The 23,808-nt window shown below is 45.5% G+C and overlaps 1 protein-coding gene across 1 annotated transcript in view; it reads left to right on the top strand.

Annotated features, from left to right (window-relative positions):
• Positions 1-23,026, top strand: part of RAP1A (RAP1A, member of RAS oncogene family) — a 37,608-nt gene extending 14,582 nt beyond the window's left edge. Inside the window, exons 2-9 of the mRNA XM_018079744.2 lie at positions 778-846; positions 4,230-4,313; positions 8,308-8,376; positions 9,934-9,990; positions 11,213-11,353; positions 16,189-16,332; positions 18,874-18,989; positions 21,210-23,026. Of these exons, the coding sequence (XP_017935233.1) occupies positions 4,257-4,313; positions 8,308-8,376; positions 9,934-9,990; positions 11,213-11,353; positions 16,189-16,332; positions 18,874-18,960 (555 nt within the window). The 5' untranslated portion in view covers positions 778-846; positions 4,230-4,256 and the 3' untranslated portion in view covers positions 18,961-18,989; positions 21,210-23,026. The remainder of the gene's footprint in view (positions 1-777; positions 847-4,229; positions 4,314-8,307; positions 8,377-9,933; positions 9,991-11,212; positions 11,354-16,188; positions 16,333-18,873; positions 18,990-21,209) is intronic.
• Positions 23,027-23,808: the final 782 nt, after the last annotated feature.

Below are 23,808 nucleotides of genomic sequence, written 5' to 3'. Positions count from 1 at the left end.
CTCCCCACCCTTTATAGTAAAGAATTTCTTTGCAATCTCTACTCTCACCCTGCCCTCTGGCAGTTTAAATCCTGCCAAGATGCTCTGGCTGTCGAGGCACCCCCAGCCTGGGTTCCCCTCTGTGCCCTCCCCTCTGCCCTCAGCTCTTCCCACAGCTTGTAGCTGCTCTTTGAGTCGTGTCCCCGTGTGCCACCTGCTCTGCCCAGCCTGTCCCCTCCATCCTGCTGCTGCCAGGTGGCTGGGGGAGGACTCGAGGGCACAGCAGGGCTGGGGGATGTGGGACAGGATGTTGGGCTGGTTCAGAGGGACTCTGATACCATCAGAACCTGCTGCTTCTGCTTCCTGTGCCTGGCACTGGCGTGTGCTGCAGCTCCCCGGCTGCAGGGCAGACACACAGGCTTTGTGTGTGCCCCACAGGAAAGAAACTCAGTGCATCCCTAAAATAATTCTACTTTTCAGGTGTTGTATTGAATTTTACCAGGGCAGTGTTGATCAGGAGTGATGGTTTTTCCCCTTTAACATCACTCAGGTTGTTGGGCTGCTCTAAACATCTTTTTCCTTTGATAGTACTTTCTGTAAAATGCATACTTGATAGAATCTCAAACAGGGTTAGTTTGACCTCAGTTTGTCTTTTTTAAGTGAAATCTTCCAGAGAGTATATTGGGAAGGAAAAGTCCCCAGGAACATGGTGGTTTGACTTAAGCCCTTCAGTGATGAGTTGCAAATGCTGTCTTTGAAAGATGATTAATTATTTTGATATTTTCTGGTTTTTTTCAGTCCCTTGTGGGGAGCCTGGAGGACCTTCAGTAGAGCTGCTAACACTGATGAGAGATCTTTTATGCCAAGGTAGGAGTTTTTTAGTGTTCTCAGAATATTTCAAATGCAATTTCTCTGAACACAGGAGTTGATAATGGATAAGTAAAGTTGTTGCACCCACTCTCTTTTTCAGTGCTGTGTTCACTTATCTTTGTTTATGCTTCTCTCTCCTCACCACCCGAATTGTAAACTTCTGGATGAGCTGCTGAAACTTTTGTAAGAGGAGCAGCTAATTTTTGCATCAGGTTTCTGTCCTGAAGGGCCTCAGCCCTCCTCCCCCCCCACCCTCCCCCAGCTCCTTCCGCTGCTTGGGAAATACCCTCCAAGTTTTGCTTCTTCCTACCCCGGTTTGGCCCCAGGGCTGCAGGAGGGTGAAGGATGATTTGTGCATTTAGGAGAGTGCACAAGGCTTTGGCTGAATAAAGATGCAGGTGAGTGGGTGCTCAGAGCCCCATTTCAGGTTACAACCCCACTTGTGTTTGCTTCCATCCTCTGGTCCTTCTCAGAGACCCCCTGCCTTTCAGTTTTGCACATTAAAACAAATATATTGCATCTTTTCTTTATTCAGCATCTGTTACCAGAATAGAGCCCTTCACTTTTGCCTCAGGAAGGAGCTGGGCATCTTGGGGCTGATGCTGTGAATAGATAAACATCCATTTCTGTTGCTTCCCTGGCAGGGTTGGTGACAGTTAGCAGCAGAGAAGAGATGCTCCTGTTAAAGAACAAAGAAAAGAGATTAATTCTGATGTATCAACTGTTTCACAGTGTAGAAGCAAAGGTTTTTGATGCTTATAGATGACAGAACCCTACTGATTTATTACCCTGCAGGTGCTGGGTGGTTTGGAGGGTCTGGCAGGGAAGGCAGGAGGGAGTTGCTGCTGCTCAGGGCAGTGGTGGGTTGTGTGACACGAGCTCTGTGCCCCGTGGTTGTCCTGCTGGAGCTTGGTTGGGCTCTGTGTGCCTGGGAGAAGGGAGCAGGAGAAGGAGACACACTCAGCTTTTGCTTTATTTCTGCACCTCAGTGTTCAGAACTAATGAGGGCACTTTCACAACATTTACAGTTATTTTTTCCACGCTCCTTAGCGATCATCCTCTTTTTTTTTGACTCCAAAGAAACACTTAGCACCCATAATTTAATTCCATTTTGAAATGGAGCCCTTGCTTCACGGCATGTGACTCCACTCCAGGGAGCTCTGGAGGGAGATGAATGCTGCTGTGTGTGACTGTTTAGGTGGGCTTCAGCAGTTGCCAAATGAAAAGTTGGCTGGGATGCAGCATAGTAATTTCTTGAGCACTCTATTCAGTGTTGTATAAACAGATAACATTAACAGACTCGTGAAAGAGCTACAAGATAATTAAGATGTGTGGGGTTTGCAGTAATGAGGCTCGTGTGGTTCAGGATCTTGGTTTCCTGTTGCACCTGAAAAAAAAAAAAAAGTCAGCAAATACTGTAGACAAGAAATGAGAAGTTAGTCTTGTACTGCTCCCAGCTGAAACTTTCCCACAAGTGTTTTTTACTATAAATAAGAAGTGAAAGAGTTCACAGCTAAATTTAACCCTTAGCTTGGTCGCTTCCCAAGTTTTCCTTGGTGGAAGTGACTGTGGAGCTGGAGGAGGAGGAAGATAAACTGGATCAATAAGTTGCATTTGTGCTTCATAAAAAATGCCTTGCCTTTTAATTTCTAGGGATGATCAAGGGGAAAATAATTGTTAATTGGACTTTCCCTCTCCTCCCCATCCGAAATCGTGATTTTTGGAAGAAAGGAAGTGTTACTTCTCAGGGAAATGTTCAAGCAGAAGAGCTCACAGTTCCAGAATTTTAGCCAAAACCACTGTAAATGTCCTAGAGTGCCTAGACCTCACTGGCTCTGCTTTTAGACAGTTTCTGGAAAACCCCTTTCAGTTTGACTTGGTTTCACAATTTTCATGAAGTTAAGCAACTGCAGCTCACATGGGCTTCAAGAGCTGAGGAAAGACCTCCTCAAGGTGCTTAAAATGATGGGCTGCACTGATAACTTCAGCTTTATTCCCTCTCTAAGGCTTGGGTGAGTGAAGGGCAGCTTTGCTACGTGACTCAGCACGGGCAAATCCTTTATTTCTGTTATTCTGACTTAAAAATGAGCTTGAAGTCGAGCTGAACTGGACACAGAATTTGCATCTCTCTCCAGCTGCATGTGGGATTTTTTTTGTTTTTGTTTAAACCTGTACTTGTGTCACATTTAGACCATAAAACAGGCTGTGGTTGAGGGGTGAGGGATAAATTAGGATGTTTAGGGAAGGTCTCAGTGTTCAGCAGCTGGTCCTGATGCAGCTCTGGCAGGGACTGGAGATGGGTGAGCAGCAGCACGTGGGTTTCCTCTTCATCCTCTGTTTTCCAACTTCCCTTGGGAATTGAAATGATAGAACCTGCCCCCATTTAATGATTATATAAAATCCTGAAACACAGATTGTCAGGGAGTTCTCCACACTGCAAAGCTAAAAATACAATCCCTGCTCTCCGCAGACCCGCTAACGGCAGTCGACAAGGTGATACATTTCTCTATCAAACTCCTTGGAATATGCTTTTATTTTTGAAGGCTGTAGCCAGTGAACCCATAAATCCTGTGGTAACGTTAGTTTGAAATGCCTTTGAGGAGTGGAGCTTGCCCAGGCTCCTTGCACTGGAGGCTCTGAAGCCTTACTTGGGAAGGAAGCTCTGTCTCGCTGGGAAGGGGGAATTCGCTGCTGAGGTCATTGTTTGCTTGAGCTCCGTGGCTCGGGACAGCCCAGCCTGCCTTCTAATGTAAACATAGTGTAAAATGTTTATCACCAGCTTTGTCATTTGCCTTATTTGTCAGGGACTCTGGAGGAGAGTGAGGAGTTTTCTGGTGCTGCACGGGGGGAGTCGAGGGAGTCGCAAGATTTCCATAAAAAGGCAGAGTCGGTGCTTGGGCGAGCAGAGAGGTTCTGCCTTGGCAGCCCTGTGTCGGGGCTGACCTTTTCCAGAGAGAAAACACTGACCTAAATCCTTCCCTGCTGGGAGTGGAGGGGAGAAGAAACCTCTTGGTTGCATCTTTCTGATCTAATTTCCTTGTCCAGCACTCGGTGGTTTGTGCTGTGAGATGCTGAGGCAGCAGAGGACGGGCAGGGGGAGCTGGAGTGGGCACGTGTGGCTGTGCCCTGTTTGTACCATGTGTGTCCTTCCTCTTCCTCTCTGAGCACCATCAGGCTGAGCTTTGGGCATCTCATGTAAACTGGGGCTGTCAGAGGTGCCACCTGAGTGTCCAGGTGGAAAAATAAAAAACATAACTAAGTATTCACAAAGACATCCTCGTTCTCAGGACTGCTTGCTGAAGGGAGCGTGTTGCTGCTTTCAGGAGACAGTGCCCTGAATCCACCTGTGTTTTTAACTGCTTTTTTTTCCTGCTTTGCAGACTGTTGCTGTCTGAACAGGCCACACCATGCGTGAGTACAAGCTGGTGGTCCTTGGTTCAGGAGGTGTGGGCAAGTCCGCTTTGGTGAGTTTTGGGGAGTGGTTCTCAAACTGACACACCAACTTCCAACTGTCTCATTGCAGACCATGTTATTAATGCATCAGGAGATCTGTGTGACTTTTAGTACGTGCCATGGCTTCACTGTTGCACTGCTGAGAGAGCTGAGGAGGTGTGTCATGATTTTGGAGAGGTGATTAATCACTGTTGCAGTAGCATTTCATGTCTGCTTCCTGCCTGGGTGTTGTGTTGTAAAACACTGAATGTCTGTGGCCAAGTATTAAAAACCCAACCTACACTGGAACAGCAAGTGAAGTCTGGCTGTGCAGTGAAGTAGAATAATGGAATTAGGGGTGGTTTCAGCCCTGCACACCTTGAATGCTGCGTGTTGTCCATCCTGAATGAGCAGCCTGGGCTGAAAAATGAGAATTCCCCTCCAGCCTGTGTGCAGTGCAGAGGGAGAAGCAGAGTGATGACACTTTGCACTCCTTAAGTGCTTGTGTTTGTTTCTAAGAAGAGGTTTACATAGCAGAGTTGATAGTCAAGCATTGTAAGAGGGATTCCTGTCACCCATTTATCACTAATCAGTCCAACAGCTCCCTGCAACAAGAAAGGCAAAGAACTGGTCAAGTGTAAAGTTATCTCCAACAAGGAACTGCCCTGTGTTCCTTGTCACAGGGGGTGATAATGGCTGAGCAGCCTTTCATGTCCTGCACCCTTGTTTATTCTGCTGATACAACCAGGTAATAATCCTGGTAAATCACCTGCAGAATCCAGATGAGCAGGAGGAAAGATTATTCAGTTGTGTATCAGATTTGAGGTGCTCTCTCAGAGATCCCATCCTAATCTTCACAAGGTGGAGGCATAATTTTTTTATAAGCTCTGTTCTTCCACAGCAACTTAAGCAATCTGTGTTACTTTTTGCACCAGCACCTCCTTGATTATCTCACTTTTGTTATGTAGCATTGACAGGCTCACTGGGTAAAAGAGGCCACTTATTAATATGCTGTACATAAGAATTACTCAGCATCTGACATACCTGAATTTCCTTATTTGCCATTTGAAGTCTGAGTCAGCACCATCACTGCCCTTTTTAAACAGCTGAAATGCAAATACTCAGTCTGGTAAACAAAAGTTAAATTCTTTTTGGCAGTCTGGGTGCTAAATCAGCATATTTTGTAATTCATATGCCACATAGATCCATTATGTTTATAACAGCACACAATAAGTGCCAATTAGCAGCTGAGAGTGGATAATATTTAGCTTTCAAGGTAACTGTTTGCTTATTTACAAGGAGTAGTTACAAGGTGGGATTTAAAATAATATGGAGGTCACTTTAAATTTCGTTCTTCCAACTGTATAAACTGAACTGTCCAACAAAGAGGTTGGTGTTGATTTTCAGCTCTGTGTTTTCATGAGAGTGGGGATGACAATATGATGTTGTTTTACTGCAGATCCTCCTTGTTGTTTTAACTCTTCTGTGCCAGTATGATGCTGATTGTGCTTTTGGTAGCGATGGTGGAATAGCAGAAAGCTTTTTACAGTTATTAAGGCACAGCTATTTTGCAACTTTTGTTTCCTGTTCAGCAGTTTTCTCCCCGTTTCTGAGGCTAAAAATGCTCTGGAGTAGCAGTGGGTGACAGTATTAGAAGAGTGTCCAATTGTTCAGAGTCTTACACAGAACTGGAAACTAAAGTTTGGATGCAGAACCCCAAACTAAGGGAAAGTTGTGTAAGTCTTGGAGCTACACATAACCCAAAACCACCCCAGATTTGTGTCTTCTCCCTTGGCCTTTCTTTTCAGCTATAACCAATAAAAATAAAGTTCACCAGAGGGTAACAATCTTACATAGCAAAATAGGCTGTGGATTAAGGTGAATATAATCATACTTAGGATTGTAATTGTTGTCTGTGTGAACACACAGCACCAGTTGAGAGGACAGAAGTTAGGACAGTGATTTATCAGCAATAACACATTTTGAGAGGAGAATACATGGGTTCAGGTAATTTTCATTCAGTGTAGTGCTGTATTTGCAGATATAGAATAAGTTTTGTGGGTGTTATAAAAGAAAGCTTCAGTGTTGTGAGTGGTTTATTGGATTCTCACACTCAGGGCTCACAAAGCTCCCAAAATAAAGTGGTGCAGATGTGACCAACTCCAGTGCTCATGTGTGAGCCTCCTGGCAAAGCCTCCTGGTCAGCAACTGGGCTAACCTAAATATCCTAAAATGCTCAGTAACAGTCCTAAAATACAATCTGCAACCTACAATTCTTGCTGTGGGGTTTTATTGTTGATGTAACCCCGTCATCCACATTCAGTGGTTCCTTACTAGGATGATTTTGCTGAGATCTCTTATCTCAGGCAAACTGGGACAGCTGTTCAGTGTGACAAGAAAATACCAGAGAAGCTGAGACTTTGATCATTGGAGTGTAAAATATGTTTATTTAGTGATATAGAATGATTTTTAAATGGGGTAGATTGTCCTAGAAGTTGTTTCTTCTTATGTTAAAAGAAAGCAAATCGTGAGGAACTGCTCAGTTTCCAACAAGGTGTGTGATAGGAGATGAGGGAATGGCTTTAAGCTGAAGTAGGGTAGATTTAGATTAGATTTTTTAGGAAGAAATTCTTCCCTGTGAGGGTGGGGAGGCCCTGGCACAGGTTGCCCAGAGAAGCTGTGGCTGCCCCATCCCTGGAAGTGTCCAAGGCCAGGTTGGGTGGAGCTCTGAGCAACCTGGTCTGGTGGAAACTGTCCCTGTCTGTGGCAGGGGGGTTGGAACGAGATGAAACTTAAGGTCCCTTCCAACCCAAACCAGTCTATAATTCTCTATATATGCAGCATCTAATTTGAAGACAAATTTTCCAAAACCAGAAAACTCTTGAGTCTTTTAGAAATTCTCAACCCCTTGCTGGTCAAAGAGCAGTGCCAGAGTTATGAGGTGTGTTACATGGCTGGTGTTACATGGCTCACTTCTCTGATACTTTTGGCATGTGTGTTCACTGGCAGTTGACCAATGACAAGATTATCAAATAAATAAGACTAGACAAGCTGGNGGCACTGGGTGACCTTTAAGGTCCCTTCCAACCCAAACCATCCTGGGATTCTTTGTTCTCCATTGTCTTCTGCCCAAACAAAACACGATTTCTTTAAACAGGGAGTGAATTTGCAGAATTTGGGTATAAAACCTGTGGAAAGTTCAGTTGGCAGAAGGTGTTTGGTGTGGTTGTTGGTTTTCCAGAGGCAAAACGAAGCACTGGGATCTCAGCTCTTAGTTTGACAAACAATTACCAATATCAGTGAAATATTCAGACACTCCTGTGCTGTTCTACTGCAGATTGTTGTAGGTGAGGGTGAAAAGGGAAAGGGAGCTTTGCCTACAGAGGAGAAGGAAAACTGTGGCCAGAACACCCTGGGATGTCCAGAGTGGGGCCACATCCATGTGACAACTCGGTGGGAAGTGTTTAGAGTAGATTTGCTTTGAATAATTATATGGGCAAGAAAGATTTCCCCTTTGGACTGAGTGGTGTCTCCTCCTGTAATGGTTTAACAGAGATTGAGTGGCTGGAGGCTCTCCAGGTGTCACTTGTCTGTGCTCTGGGGGTTTGATCCAGAGCAGCCCCACTGTGGCTCTGGGATGATTTGGACCAAAATGTGGATTTTCCACAGTGGACAGGTTGCCAGTTCTTCTGATGAAATTTCAGGTCTTCCATATTTGGTGGGTTTTTGTTCTTCTGAAGTCCCAGGCACTGGAGTAAAGGCATTTTTGAGGGTATTAACCTCTCTGAGAAAAGCAAGCAGGCAGTTCACATGCAGAAAACGTTTTGAAAACGTGCTTGAATAAAGTGATCTTAATGGAACAGAAAATACACAAATTCTATTTTAAAAATTGAAATTTTATATGTCTTTTTTTTCTGGTCCCCACTATTAAATTTTAACAGTGATTTTTTTGTTACTTCTTGATAAATGTTTCTGCTTGTGTTCAGTTCACTTAATTTTTTTTTTCCTTCTCTCCTTTCTCCCCAGACTGTACAGTTTGTTCAGGGAATTTTTGTTGAAAAATATGACCCAACAATAGAAGATTCATACAGAAAGGTAAAATGCCATCATTTTTGTTTCTTTCAAGTCTCACAGAGCTTTCTTTTTAATAATGCAACAAAAGCTTGTCAGGATGAGAAGGGTCTTTTCTGAGGAAAAAAAGTCGTGTGTGCTTGGAACAGCAGAAGGAAAGGGATGCATGGGAAAGCATCAGCCTTGGAAATGGTTTCATGCAGGTAGTTTCCTTTGGCTTTCCAGAGTATTTTACTGGCTCAGGGCCTCTGAATGCCATCAGACAAATTGTGGCAGCTCCTGGAAAGCTGAATTATCAGGGCACGATGATGCCATGAATTGGGCTGTTTCCTAACTTAGTTAAACAGGAAGATTAAATCTCCATTACTCCATAAAACAAGAGCTTTCATGTTGTGTCTCTGATGACTGGGGGCAGTTTGAGGCTGCAGCTTCTCCCCTGTTTGCTGTTTATTCCTCAGAGGTTACTACACCTGCCCAGAGAGAAAGTTGGTGTGTTTTCCTGCACCATCACTGATTTCCACCTGTACTGGGCCATGAGCTGTGCTGGTGGCACTGCCCATCCTCCTGCCAGGGCTTCTCATTGATGCCTGGGAACAGCAACAGCTCAGCCAAAGCAGGGTCAGGCTGTTGCTCAGCCCTGTTTGCTGTAATTTGATTTATAGTTACTTCTTCAAGACAGAAATGTGTCAATATTTGCCCTGTGTGTGCTCTGTAGACGTTGTTACACAGGATATATCCCTCTAATATATCAGGTTGGATTGCTGGAGCACAGCACTTACCTTGTGTTCTCTTTCAGGAATGGCTGTTTTGCCACTTAAGTCAAACATGTCCTGCTTGCTTTGAAGGATGTGGAATTCTTTGGGGCTGTTCAGGATGCAGGGTTGGAATTGCTGAGCAGGAGTCCTTGTCAGGATCCCTGAGCTGTGGTTCTCTACTTAATTCCATCCACAGAGCTGCTTTCTTCACTGCACTGATGTCAAGTGACCCATTGTTTTAGGGATTAGCATAAATGTCACCATCATTAAAGGCACCAAAACATAAAAAAACGTTTTTGCCCCGTGACAATCAAGTGTAAATTGTGGGATCAGTTCTGCTGTTAAATTTACTTGACTCTCCTGGAAAATTACCCTTGTTGGATCTGAGAAACTTCTCAGTGAGTGGAAGATTTGCAAAGCCTGACTGTGAGGGGCCTGAAATATTTTGCTTTTTCTTTTCTTCCTTCCCTCCCTTCTCCCCCAGCAGCAAAGAAAAATTCAAGTTTTAACGTCCCTTGATTTGGGAGAGTGGATTAAGTTGGGATATTTACAATCTCACTTAAGTTGAGATGTTTACAGTGAGCTGCTCATTTAAGCCTTTATAATGAAGGGAGTCCTGGAGCATGTGAGCTGACCCAAATGCCTGGCTTGGGGCATAATTAATCCTCTAAAAGCAGTGCTGCTCAGCCCTGGGGAAGTGCAGGTGCCTGGTTTGCTTAGGGAGGTCTTTGTGGCAGGGTTAAAAATGAAGCTGAGATTCCTCCTGCCCGTCCCATTTCGGATATTTTAGTTCTAAGTGTTTGTCTCTTCCCTTTTTTTTCCCCAGCAAGTGGAAGTAGACTGTCAACAGTGTATGCTTGAGATCCTCGACACAGCAGGGACAGTAAGTCTTGTTTCTTTTTCTGATGGCTGTGGAGTTTCTTTGTTAAAAACGATAATCCTGCCCAAGCAAAACCAACAAATCAGCTGCAGTGATTTAAATGGAAGGATTTTGTTAAATAACCCCCACCCACGGTGGTGAATGAGCCCCTCCAGTGGTGGTGCCCCAGTGCTGGGACACAAAGGTTGGTGCCTCCTGTGCCACTCACCTTTTCTCTGCCATCCACTGTCGTCTGGTTTTCAACACTCTGGCACAATTTGAATTCTAAACATTAATTTTTCGAGTGGCCAGAAGCCACAGACACAGACTGAAGCCAATCCCAGGCACAGGAATTGCCTCCCACATGTCACATCAGCCTGGTGGCACCTCCCTGGCACTGCCTGGTGCTGCTTTGGGAGGCCCACGTTGTCCCTCCAGAGCTGGGCTGAGTCCCTTTGCTGGGCCAGTGTCACCTGCAGCCCTGCAAAGCCCTGGCACTGAGCAAACAAACCCTGTGGTGGTCGAGTGAACATCACAGGAGGGGAGGTCCTGCTCCCTAAAAGTTGGATTTATTTAGAAAGCTTTGAGAACGACCAAGAGCAGGGGCAGAAATCGTCATCACTGGTGACATTCCTGTCACAGACTGGGACAAAGGCAGCTCTGAGCTGGGACACAGCCTGCTCTGGCATTTCACTGATTGAACCTCTGAGCCACTGTCCTGCTAGAGATGTTTGGAATTAAACTGTGCATGTTCAGAGGTGACCAGGCAGTGCCTTCCACGCAGCAAATCCTGAGTGTGTGGCACTGTTCCCTTGTATGAGAGGAAAAAATTTGAATTTCCGCTCCCTGCCTGTTGTCTGGGGAATTGGTTTGATGGCAGACTGGTGCTTAACACCTTATCAGCAAATAAATGCAAGATCACTGCAAAATATATCACCCAAATCTAAATACTTTGTGGTTGGGATGTACAACAGTCCATCTGCAGAGATGTTTATTGCTACTCTTTGTATAGAAGAAAGCCTTTTGTCTATTAGGGGGAAAAAAAAAACACACAAAGGGAAAGAGATGTGTTAATGCTTTTATTAAATTTCCATGCTTCAGTGGATTTCTGAGAGGGGAAAATATGTAAATCCACGTTGTGTGACACCATATTCTCTCCTCCAGTATAATAGAAGTATTCCTTTGTAACTGCTCATCAGCTGCATTCACTGGCTAATTACTTTAAAAAAAAAATATTTGATTACAGGAGCAATTTACAGCCATGAGGGATCTCTACATGAAGAATGGGCAAGGGTTTGCACTAGTATATTCTATAACAGCACAGTCCACGTTTAACGACCTACAGGACCTGCGGGAACAGATTTTACGGGTTAAGGACACTGAAGATGTAAGTGGAATATTTTTGTTTTACTTCTGCAAATGGTTAAGAAGTTCTTGTGATAAACATACAGGATTTGGAGAGCGAAGTTTCTTTCAAAGAATGTTCTTGGTTTGTGTTGAATTAAGTTTCCCTCAGCGTTGTTATTTCAGTGTTGTTGTTTGAGGCCCCACACCTGCTAAGGGGCATCATGAAACCAGATTTTCCCATGTCCTGGAAGTCTGACAGCCTTTGGAATTGGTGGGTGTTGATTGAAAACAACATTATGTCTTTTTTTTCTCCTTTTAACTCCTTTCCAGTATTTGCATTTTCTTTCTTCTCTGTGCTTTAGCAAAGTTAAGGAAAAATAACAGTTGAGCTCTCTGCTGCTGATGTTGTTGTTGGTAAATCTGCAGCTGTGGAGACTTAACCTCGCTTTTCCCAAATGTATGAAGGGGAAACTGAAGTCCAAAGCTGCCACATTTCCCAGAGGTGAGCTGGGAATTCCCTGGAGCAGGGCAGTGCTGTTCCCTGTGCCCTCAGGGGCACGTCAGGAGCCAAGCTGATGAACTGCAAATAGAAAGGAGTGGTCAACTTAGTGACCAGGCTGTGCTGTGTCCTTTCAGTGTCATTAGGATTAATAGCCTTTTTTTGGAAATCACTGAGTGTTCCTTGGGTTTCATGTCTCCCTGTGAGGGGCTGGGGAGCTGAGCTGAGAGCCTGACCCTGAAGTAGCCCTGGGTCTTGTGGCCTGAAGTAGAGATTCCCTTGGAATTGTTAAGGTTGGAAATGACCTCTGAGATCATCAAGTCCAGTCAACCCAGCAGCACCACCATGTTCACCACCCTCCCTGCAGCTGTGCAGCCTCCTGGTGTGTGGGCTCTACTTTTATGGGACTTTAGGTTGTTGTTTGAAAATGTGCTTGGCCCTTTCTGTAGGAAAGGAGGATGTTCAGGGCTCTGTGACTCCTGTGACATGTGTGTGTGAGCAGGGATGGTCCAGCTCTGCCCTGCAGCTGTGCCTGTCCCTGGCAATGCCACTGGGAGCACCCTCACAGCCCGAGGCTTTTCATCTCTCAACAGTTTTCTTCAAAGGAGGTCACAGAGTTGCATGAATTAAATAATTAAGACTCTTATGAGAGTCTTAGCCAGTGATGCGAGGTTGTAATTTTAGTTGCTTAAAGCCCTTTTTAAAATAAGGAAAAATTCCATGTGGATGGTTTGCATTCAGTGCTGTTGGACAGAAGAAAACCATGCACCATATTTCCAATTCAGGCCCCAACTCCTGGAACTCCTTGGTGGGCCCTGAGTTCCTAAAGGTGGGATGCAGGTGAGGTTCCAGGTGGCTTTTGCCATGGAGGCTGTGTGGGAACCCTCTCTCTGTGTAGGCATCCTCCAGAAGAAGCTGGGAATGCCTTCAGGTGTTTGCCCTGAGGATTGGGAAAAAGGTTGCCCGTGTTTTTCCACTGACAGCTCCAAAGTGTCCCCTGCCTTTGCTGTGGATCCCTCTGGGGTGGTTTGGGCTGGGCTGGGCTCCCACAACTCTTGCCCACAGGGCCAGGACACCTATTTAGGCCAAATCCTGGCTAAGCCACGTGTGTTGTAGTCAGATCTCCATCCAGGAAAAGGCAGTTGGAGCACCCAGGGCGACCTCCCAGGGCAGCTGCTTCCCTGGGATCCTCCTCGTCCCCCAGCCTGGTTACCTGGCTTTGCAGGGCTTTGCTTCCCTCCTTGGTTTAACAAACTGAACTGCTATTTATGCCAAACTGCTTTTCATTTAGGCAGGGATTATTCTGGGGTAAATCCCTGGTAACAGGAGTCCTGGATTGGCCTCACTCTCTGGAGGGAATTTGTCCCCTGAGCTGGGCAGGTTCATCCCATAATGGGCACTGTGGCTTTCCTTTTTACTTCAGTGATTTAATTCTTAAAATGCATTCATTTCTTTTGTGATAGGGAGATTTTACTCACTGAATCCAAGCTTGAGAACCTTTTGAATGTTTAAGCCACATTCTGCTGAGTTACTACCTACACTCCTTCCTGTAGGTAGTTTCAGAATGTGTCTTTTTAAAGTCCCAGTGCATAAACCATTAAATTATCTATGTCTGTCAAAGTTTAAATTCCAGCTTTCTACGTGAAATACTAAATGATCAGAAGGTAGCTGTCCATCAAAGTCCATTTTTGGCTCTGTGATAAACAATTAATACCTTTTGAAATAACCTTATACAGAGTTTCATGTCTTTCAAATCTATACTGCTTACCCATCACTTTTTGCCCAATTATTTCACACCTTCATATACTTTTATTTTTTTGCTGAACAAACACATTTTCACGTATGAGAAAATTTCTCATAACCATCTAGAAAACAGTAAGGAAGGGGATTAAGCTGATATAGATGTAAATATCCCGTAGATCTCTGATTTGAAATGAACTTTTTTTAAATTTTTTTTCATCTGTACTGTGACTCCAAGTTCCTGATGTTGTATGTAAAACTTTAGTTCTCCAAAATAAAAATATGATCATTTTCTAATGGGTTTTAAACACAAAAATGAATCCTGAGCGTGGTTGTGTCGGGAAGAGACTACAAATACTAACACTGAAGTCGATTAAAAACACACACAGTGTGTTGCAAATTACCAAAGGAAGCGGATAATGATTTATTTTCCAGCTGGAAAGTGCTCATTTTCTGTTCAAAGAATGAAATGTCTGAGGAAATGGAGCGGGTGCACACCCTGATCAGCAGTTCTTTAGGGGTTTTTTTTCTGCTCCTACCCCGGGTAAGGGAAACAGGATGCTGATGATGATGCTGCTGCTGAGGGCACGTCCTGCTGTGGTCTTCCCTTCAGACCCACCTCAGCTGGGGCTGTCTCATCCCCTGAGGTCTGTGGGGTGCAGGATGTGTAAAAGCAAATTCAGCATTCCACTGGAACCTGCAGTGCTCAGGTGCACAAAGGCCTGAACTCTGGGGGGCTGCCCCTCAGGTGGGGCTGGAGCTGGGACCCCTTGGAGGGACAGGCAGTGAGTGGGATCACGCCTGGCATCGTGGGGGTGTGGAAATGGCACCTGAGAGGAGGTGGGTTCAGTTGTCATCGAGAGATTTTGGGGTGTTTTGAGCATTTTTCGTTTGCTTGTTTGAGGTCTTAGAGAATCCCAGACTGGGTTGGGTTGGGAGGGATGTTAAAGCTCATCCAGTTCCATCTCCTGCTGTGGGCAGGGACCCCTTCCACTAGCCCAGGTTGTTCCAAACCCTGTCCAACCTGGCCTTGAACAGTTCCTTTTCTACCTGTTTGTGATATGTTTGTGAAATGTTTCAGATAGCCGTGGGACAGGCTGTCTGAAAACAGAGAAAGCCTTCTGAAATGATCTATCAGGACATTCTCTCTCTAGAAGTCTTAGTGCTGGTTTTAACTGAGCTTTTTGCCTGATTTCTTTCTACTGAGAGAGTTTTAACTCAACATCTAAGCATGACTGAGGAGAGCAAGTCCAGAAAAGAGCCCCCAGCTTTTCTGTTGCCCCTTGTGCCATTTATGAGGGGGGTGCTGGGCAAGATGTGTCAGGAGTTGTCAGGCTGGGGCTGTGCCAGGGCAGGGTCAGGTTGGATCTCAGGAAAAGGTTCTTCCCCAGAGGGTGGTTGGGCACTGACCAGGCTCCCCAGGGCAGTGGGCACGGCCCCAAGGCTGCCAGAGCTCCAGGAGTGTTTGGACAATGCTCTCAGGGACAGGGTGGGATTTTGGGGTGTCCTGTGCAGGGCCAGGAGCTGGACTGGATGATCCTTGTGTGTCCCTTCCAGCTCAGGGTATTTTATGGTTCTGTTATTCCTTTCCCTGCTGCCTGATGCCAACAGGTGGGTAATGAGCATTTACTGCAGCCAAGGTCCTTTTCCTACAGTATTAAATGTCTGGTTTCCTACAGGATGTGTCACCAGGAATATGGTTTCCCCAAGGCACTTTTTTCCTCATGAAGGAGCAAGAAGGTGACTCACCCAGACACTTTAGAAAGCCAGTGGCTTAAGGAGAGGGGCAGATGCCATTTCATCATTGTCTTGAACAAATCATTTGCCTGCATTTGCATGATGAGTCCTTTGAACTTCTATCAAGTGTTTGTTTTGATACTGCGTGAGATTACTTTTGGGAAGTGATGTGCTTTCAGGAACTGAGCTGGTGGGTGGTCACTAGCTGGGCATTTCAATTATTCAAAGCTAATAAATATCAAGCAGTGTTTGTGCCTTTTGTAGTGAACATCCTGTGTGTGTGTGTGCAAAACATGTCAGTGGGATGAGATTGCATTGGGATGGGAAGGGCAGGTGGGTTTGTGCTCAGGGCTGTGGGAATACTTGACTCCTTTTTATTCCACATCCAGGGCAGTGATTTTTAAAGGTGTTTCCATTTATTATTGTGTGGCTTGACAAGACAGGTCAAAGGGGCTGAAACACAGAATATATGCCTGAAAACACGTGCTGTGTGTGCTGTGCAGACAGAAGTTGTCTGCTGCTGGCAGCAGCTCATCCTGCTGTCACAGGGAAGCCCTGAGATGAATTTCAGGAGTAAATTAAGTTTTGCACCAGAATGGTGTCGCAGAAAATAAAACCTCACTGGCTTAAAATTCTGCTGAAACATTATCATTCGGGTTTACATGTGTTTAATTTAGTGCCCCAGGGTGTCTGTGCTGTGCACTTTGTTCGACCCTTTCCCAGCAGGCACCTGAATTCCAGCCTGGTCCATCAGCTCTGCAGAGCTCCTGATTGTCAATGTTTTTCATACTTGATGCTGTATTTTTCCTGCTTTGTTTCCTCAGTCTGTGAGCCAGTTGTGCAGCCCACACTGTACACAAGCTTGATGTCTCTCTCCTTTCTTCCTTGTTCCTCTGCAGGTTCCCATGATTCTGGTTGGCAATAAATGTGACCTGGAGGAAGAGCGAGTCGTTGGCAAAGAGCAGGGCCAGAACTTAGCAAGACAGTGGTGTAACTGTGCCTTTCTAGAATCATCTGCAAAGTCTAAAATCAACGTAAATGAGGTAACTATCAGCTGCTCCCTTACCTTTCTGACTCGAATGTGACATCAAACCAGCACATCTCTCTCCTAATTGGGAAGATTCAGGGTGATTCTGAATTCTCAGCCTGAGAAAGCTTTGCCATGCAGTGTATTTAGCTACTTTCTGTTTGTTTTAAGGAGATCTGCTCCTTTTAGTCTGTAGAGGGTGGGTGACTTTCCAGGTAAGAGTTTTCTTACTGGGAATAGCAGAGGGTCCTGAACAAGCCTGGTGAGCTGGATGACTCTCAGCTCAGATAAACTTTATCTGCAAACTGTATTTCTTCAAGATAACTGCTGCTATTCTGGACGTGGCTTATGCCCCATTGTGTTGCTTGTCCCGTTGTGTAGTGCTGGCTGGTTTTGAAGTATTTGCATTTCACATTCCTGCTCGAGGAGTCTCCCCATCTCTCTGAGCCACCAACTCACTAAGACTGTGCCCAAACACAGATCCAAGCAGCTCCCCAACTTTAACTGAGCTTAAATGAGCTTGGCTCTTGCCCTGGAGTGCCTTCTCCTGCCTCCTGGGGCTGTGGGGTTGTGCTGAGGGAGCTCTGCTCCACGCCGGGCCCCAGGTTTTTATTCGGCGCCGCGAATTATCTGCCTGTGACAGAGGCCAGGTTTGCAGGCACAAAAGCTAAGGTGACCCCGTGCAGCGAGGCTGGTTTGGTGCCAGCAGATAACTGGGAGCGTTTAGGAGGCTGGGAGATAAGCAGGAGCAGCAGGATCTTGGCCTGAGCCCAGGGCTGGGTTGGCAGCCGGAGGGACATGCCCGCACTGCATCGAGCCGGTTCAGAGGGAAGGGAGCTCCAGGCTGCAGGAATTGCAGCTTCTGTGGCTGGGATTAGCCTGGCTGGAGAGCATTGATCCAGCCCAGGAAACAGGGCTGAGCCACACTACTGCCAGGAGGGGTTTTTCTGGGGGTGTGTGGCTGAGCTGTAGTAAAACTGTGGCTGTTAATGAAGGACCGAGCGGCTCTGCCCTCAAACACCCCCCAGAGCTGGGTTATTTGTGTTTCTGCAGCTGGTGGTGTAACACTGACCTCTCATCAGCCAAAGATGCCTCAGCCCAGGGTGGGAAAGGGGGTTCTGTGGTGGGCAGAGCCCTGAGCTGTCCCAGCTTTACATCCCCCCATCCCTGACGGGTGAATCCCGGGTCTCCCCGTTTCCCCGCAGCCTTCAGGGAGATCAGATCACAGAGAGGAAAACAACTGTCTGGAAGATTAGTTTCTGGTTTCATTGTGATCTTCATTTTTCTGGGTTCCTGCCAGTTTATGTTGTCTGGTTGTGAAAAGTGTAAAAGCTGAGGAAATCAAAAGAGGAGAAACACTGTGAATGAAGCAGCTCGGTGCTCTGGTTGTTTGTCCTGCTGGCCTGTGGGCTGAGGGAGTGTTGGCATTACTTTGGGTTTTGTTTTTGCTTTCTTGCTACTTTTGGACTTTCTAACCCTTGTTAAAATCTGGGTGAAGGGTGCTAAATTTCTATGTGCATTTGCTGAATGTGAATCAAACCTTTCATCCAAATAATAAAGCTTTTAATCCAGAGAGTGAGTCTTGGTAGCAGCACATCAAGTGTCCTTCTGGTGACCTCTGAGATGTTCTTGCCATCTGAACCACACTGACTTTTTTAGGGATGGTGGCATTTCTGAAACCTTGTTGCAGACTCCTGTACTCACAGTCAGTACTGGCACTTAGATAATCCAATTTATTACAAAGGAAAATCCTAAAATTTCCAGTTGTTACATTATGCCATAAACTGTTTCTTTGTCTTCTGAATTTCCTTGGAATCAACAAGAATTTGTGAGCTTTCAGCCACTCCAGGAAGGGAAAAAAGTAAACAAGGACAAGGGTGGAGCCTTCTGAAGGTTGAAATATTTCTCCTCAGTGCTGTGACCCAGCTCCAAGCTTTTTTGCAAAGCTCATTTCGCTATAAATGGGTTGAGTATTGCTGGGAAAACAACTCACAGCAAGAGCCTTCACGAGAAACTCGTCTCTGCAGCTGAAAGAGGGCCCTGTAATCGTCCCCTTCTGGAAATGTCGGAGTTCAGGGCAGATGTTTGCAGGGAGAAAGCCAAGGAAAAGGGCTGCCTGCCCTTTCCCTGCAGTGGGAATACACTGCTGCTGGTGGAGCAGTGCTCTGCAGACACTCCCCAGCCCGAGGATGCCAGGGAGAAGATGATCCTTAAGGATATTATGCCAGTCTTAAAAACCCTTTTGTTACTCCCCGTTTTTTTCCCACTTTTCCAAAGTAGGGAAGTCGTTTCCATTTCATTGCCAGCCTCTTCTGAAGCCTTTGGTCATGATAAACTGAGTTTACAGCTCCCTTATGTTCTGCACACTGGTGTGAGCTCTGTGTCTCTTGTTCCATAAGCAGCTGCTTGAGAAACATGGCTTAGTAAATTCAAGCACTTTAATTGAATTTATGCAACTGCAGCCACCAGGAAAGAGTGGCAGCTCCCCAGCCTGCCTCAGTTGTGACACTTGGTGTTTTATCACTTGGGTTTTTCAGCTTGTGTTTTTCATTTTCAGATCTTTTATGACCTGGTCAGACAAATAAATAGAAAAACACCAGTGGAAAAGAAGAAGCCTAAAAAGAAATCATGTCTGCTGCTTTAGACTCCCATCATGCAGCAGCTCTGAGCCAGGTAAGAGGGGTCTGAATTCTACCTGTGGCTCAGGTGATTGGTGAGCTGCTCCTAACAGAAAGGACTCTCTCCCCTTCCCTCTGCTCCTCTTCCTTCTGTCTGCTCCAAGATAGGGAATTAAAAAGTCACTTTTGCTGACTGACCTGACCTGCTTCTCTCCCTTTCCCTTTTTGCTTGGGTTGATGAGTGTGACAGAGCAGGAGCTTCCTTTTGACTCCTGCAGGTTCTCCCTCTGGGTTGTGACAGGGAGCTCTGAGCCCCCATGGCTCAGTTTTGCTTCCTTTTCATCCTCTTGATGGCATTTGGTAGCATCTGTGGAACTTCTGTTACTGTCTCAGTCCCGGGTGCTCTGGGGACAATTAAAATTGGGTTGGGTGGGACGTGGCTTTCAGTGGCACAGAAATAAAAAGCTGCCCACCAAAAAAAGGAAAACAACAAAAAACCCAAACACACACATACACACAAAAAAAAAACACCCAAAAAAACACCCCAAGGTTGGACAGAGCTAAAAATAATCTTCCTGTGTATCTTGGCAGGGAACTCTGTGTGCTTACAGCTGTTCTGTCGTGCTCCTGAAAGGAAACAGCAGCTCTGTAGCTCCAGGTTTTGGACAGAAATATCCCTGTTTGGAGGCAGAGCAGGGAGCTGGGTAATGGCCCATCTCTGCCACGTGTCTGTGTCACCATGGGCTGCACAGGCTGTCACCTCAGGAGGGTTTCTGTGACCCAGCAGAACCTCTGTGCTCTGTCCTGTAGTTGATCAGAAGGCACAGTGAGCTGGCAAAGCAGCTCAACTGCCCTTCTCCTACAGCATTTAAGACAAAGCCGTGGTCTTAGAAGGATTTCAGGGATGAATTCCTCTGAAGTCCATGCTGTAGGTGGTCATTTGGGCAGCCTGGGTGTGACTGAGCAGCAGAGGTGGAGCTGTGCAGGTAACCTGGCTGCTGATGGGCTTCCCTGGGGGATGAGGCTCTTACCTGAGCTCTGGGCTCCAGAAAACAACAGCTCAGGGCTTGGGGGGAACAGTGGCTTTAGGAACAGAAATGGAAGAGTCTTAAGTGGCTTTTCCTGTTGCTCAGGTGATCATCTGAATTGAGCTGGTGTGGTGTCAGGTTCCCCAGCCCAGGATGGGACCTGCTCAGAGCTGGACTGGCCCAGCTCTGCCTGGGATCCTGCACACAAAGCCCAGCCCAGCAGCAGCTTGGGACTGGAATACTGGGAACTGCTGAAGGAGTTCCTGCATTCAGTCAGTTATCCCAGAATGGTTTGGGTTGGAAGGGACCTTAAACCTCCTTCCACCCCCTGCCATGGGCAGGGACACCTTCCACCAGCCCAGGTTGCTCCAAGCCCTGTCCAACCTGGCCTTGGACATTTCCAGGGATGGGGCAGCCACAGCTTCTCTGGGCACCCTGTGCCAGGGCCTCCCCACCCTCTCAGGGAAGAGCTACTTCCTCACATCCAACCTAAATATCCCCTCTTCCAGTTTGAACCCATTCTTCTTCATCTTGTCCCCGTATAAAAAGTCCCTTTTCCTCCTTTTTAGAAGCCCCTTTGGGCACTGGAAGGGGCTCTAAGATCTCCTGGAGCCTTCTCTTCTCCAGGCTGAACACCCCCAGCCCTCCCAGTCACTGATGCCCCTTCACTGTCTCCTGCCCATGCCCCCAAATCCGCTCTGGATGGTCAAAATCCCACAGTGTCTCCCTCACTCTTCCCAAATCTCTTCCCAATTCCCTGCCTGTTGTTTGCAGCTGGATTAGTGCTCGGGTCTTTGGACTCATTAGGCTTTAAGAGCACCTCAGAAATACAAAAGCTGAGATCCCTCCCCCCCTAAATTGTCCATCCATGGGTGAATTCCAGCCCCCTTTGCCTGTCTCTGCCTCACAGGGTGGGTGCTCCAGGGGCACTGGTGTTATCACAGCAGTGACACAGGACTGGCAGTTGGTTGTCACTGCTTTGTGGCCCTGATAAAACAAGAATATCTTTCTTAGAATTATGCTTTCCAAAGCCTCTTCGCTGTCTGTACCCAGGAACAAACCCCAATTCTGGGAAAGACAAGCTCTTCTGCTGAAGTTCTGTGTTTTACCAGCCTGGGCACGGGAAACTTTCAGGCCTTTGGGGTCATTCATCTCATCAGTAAAATAAAAAATATCCCTCCACCATCTTTTTTTTTTTAATTTAATTTTATTATACTTTATTTTATTTTATTTTTTACTTTCTCCAGATTGCAGGAATGAAGAACTGTTGCCTAAAAATGGAAAGTGCCAGCATTCCCGACTTCAAAAACCTTATGGAAATTAATGACATATCGGAAGAAGCTTCTCCTGTTTTGGTTTTTTTTTTTTATATACTACGAGAAGAATTTAGATCTTAAAAAAATGGTTTGCACACACAGTCCCTGGAAAAAAAGAAAAAAAAAAACAAACAAAAAAAAAAGGCAATTGCTCTGTGTATATCTCTTGGAAATTTAAGCCAATATTCCTCCTCCTTTGCAATAGCAATTAACAGATGTGAAAATAAATATAATTGACTCTAGTGTATGATTATCCCAAGGAGCATGGATGCATTTCAAATGTTAGAGATTGCTACTATAATTAAAATTTCATATTGACCATTTTATCATCATTTCTCCCCATCAAGCACTAAAAATGTTCCACTGTTATATTTTATATCTATAACTATAGATATATATTATGTGAAATCTCCCTTTGAACTCACCACAGCAAATAACTTTTTGAGTCATTGACTTCATTTTATATTTAAAAGTTACGGAATATCATTATTTTCATTCTGCCATTATATTCTAATTAAAAATGTTTGTGCATAATGCTTTGGAAAAAATGGGTCTTTTATAGGAAAAAAAAAAACCTGGGATAACTGATTTCTATGGCTTTAAAAGCAAAAATATATAATATACTAAACCAACTCTAATATTGCTTCTTGTGTTTTCCTGTCACAGATTAAATTACAGCTTTTATGAATGATTAAATTTTAGTACATTTTCATTTTTTTTGTTTCTGTGTTTTTGTTACGGTTTCCAGACTTTTGGGTTGTTTGTTTTGTTTTTGTTTTTTTTTTTAATCCATGTTTTGTGAGTTCCTCTCCCATCCTGGCAGATTTTGTCACGACAGACCCCAACCCTGTGATGTCTCCCTGGGTTGGACGTGTACAAAAAGTACAGCAGGCAACTTTAAATCGATTTGGTGCGTTCTTCTGGTTGTTTAAAGATTGTATTTCTGCTGGAGACATTTCCTCTGTACACTTATTTTTTGCTATGTACAAATTTCGTGCTGTACCAAGGCCTGACTGACAATGATTTTGGTTTCACCCCTTGTTTGGGGACAGTCCCTGTTTTGGCTGCTGGTCCCTGATCAGCTAAAAGGGTTTTTTTAATTTCATTTTGGGTTTGTTTCTTGTGTATTTTTATTTTTTTTTTTAAATACCTGTTGGTTTCATAAAGCTTCAGAGAGCAGGATACGAAGAGAGCCGTGGGTGCTCCATCCTCCTGTCTGTGTGCAAGTCAAAGAGCCTCCCGTGGGACCCAAATCTCTGGAATTCCAACTCTCTGGAATTCCCACAGGGCTGGGGGACTTGCTCCTGCTTCGCTTCTGAGTAAGTGAGAAGAGAAATGTATCTTCACAGTGGAGAAAACTCAGGCCAGGCCTTGTCCCGGTGCTTTAAACGGGAAATCAAAGTGTAACAGATGTTCCTGGACCCGCTGTAGAGTTTTATTGGAAACCAGGGGGGGAGAAATTTCTATAAATAGGTTTTTTTTCTAAAACTGTGTTCCTGATGCAGCTGTTGAATTATACAGAGATCCCAGTTTCTAAAAGCAGCCCAAACAAGACTGGTTGAAAACATCTGGATAATGTGAAAACATCTGCCTAACTTACAAGCTACTAGGACAAACATAGTTACTTTAGCTGGTTGTCTTCAACCTTCCTCTGTGCTTCCTTTTTCGGGAGGAGCAGGAGCATGGTGTTTGCAGGTTGGTTATCTTTACTAAATGTAAAAATATTTTAGTAATAAAGTAATTTTAATGAACGTGCTGATTGCTAGATGTGTCTCTTCTATAAAACCAGAAACTTAAAACCTTAATTATTTTTATTTATTTTTTTTTTTTGAGATGCAGGGACGGTAGGGAGGGTCATCAAAATAATCTCTTTAACAAAATAACCTCGTTTTAGAAATGTGAAACCTCGTTTCAGAAATGTGAAACCTCATCTCAAAAAATGTGAAACTTCATTTTATAAACTTTTATAAAACTTCCAGTGTGTTTTCTGTGGCAGAACCAACTGCTGGGTGCTCAACCTTCTGGCACTTTTCCGCCTCACTCCTCAGCCTCGTGTCTCCCAGTTTGGATGTTCCCGCAGTTTAACTGGTCAGGCTGGTGAAGGCAAGTCCAGCCTCTCCATTGGCATTTTTTCCCTGTCCCGGGATCTTCCTGGAGTGCTCAGGACCTGCTCCCAGACCCCGATCCCCCTGGGGGTGTCTGAGGGTCCCCGTGATGGGGTTTCTGCTCCATCACCTACAAAACCTGGAGGGGTTTGCAGTCGATGGTGGCTTCCCAGGAATGGCAGGATATGCATCCCTGGGATGCAGAAGGAGTGGTAAATTGGGTGTAAGGGATGGAGGAAGAGGTGGGAAGGCTTCCCGAGCCTCTCGGCTTTGCCACTAGATGGTGGTGTCGGAGAAGCTCCGGGCTGGTGGAGGCTCCGACTGACGTTCCACGGGAATTCGGGTTATTTGCAGGGCGAAGCCCCGCTTCCCATCGCTCCCCCAGCCCCGGGACCCTCGGTGTGCTCCCCTCTGCCTCCCACAAC

The sequence above is a fragment of the Manacus vitellinus genome, unplaced genomic scaffold, assembly GCF_001715985.3.
Source record: "Manacus vitellinus isolate BGI_N305 unplaced genomic scaffold, ASM171598v3 scaffold_47_pilon, whole genome shotgun sequence".
Lineage (NCBI taxonomy): Eukaryota > Metazoa > Chordata > Aves > Passeriformes > Pipridae > Manacus > Manacus vitellinus.
This window is presented reverse-complemented; position numbering and strand designations above follow the sequence as displayed.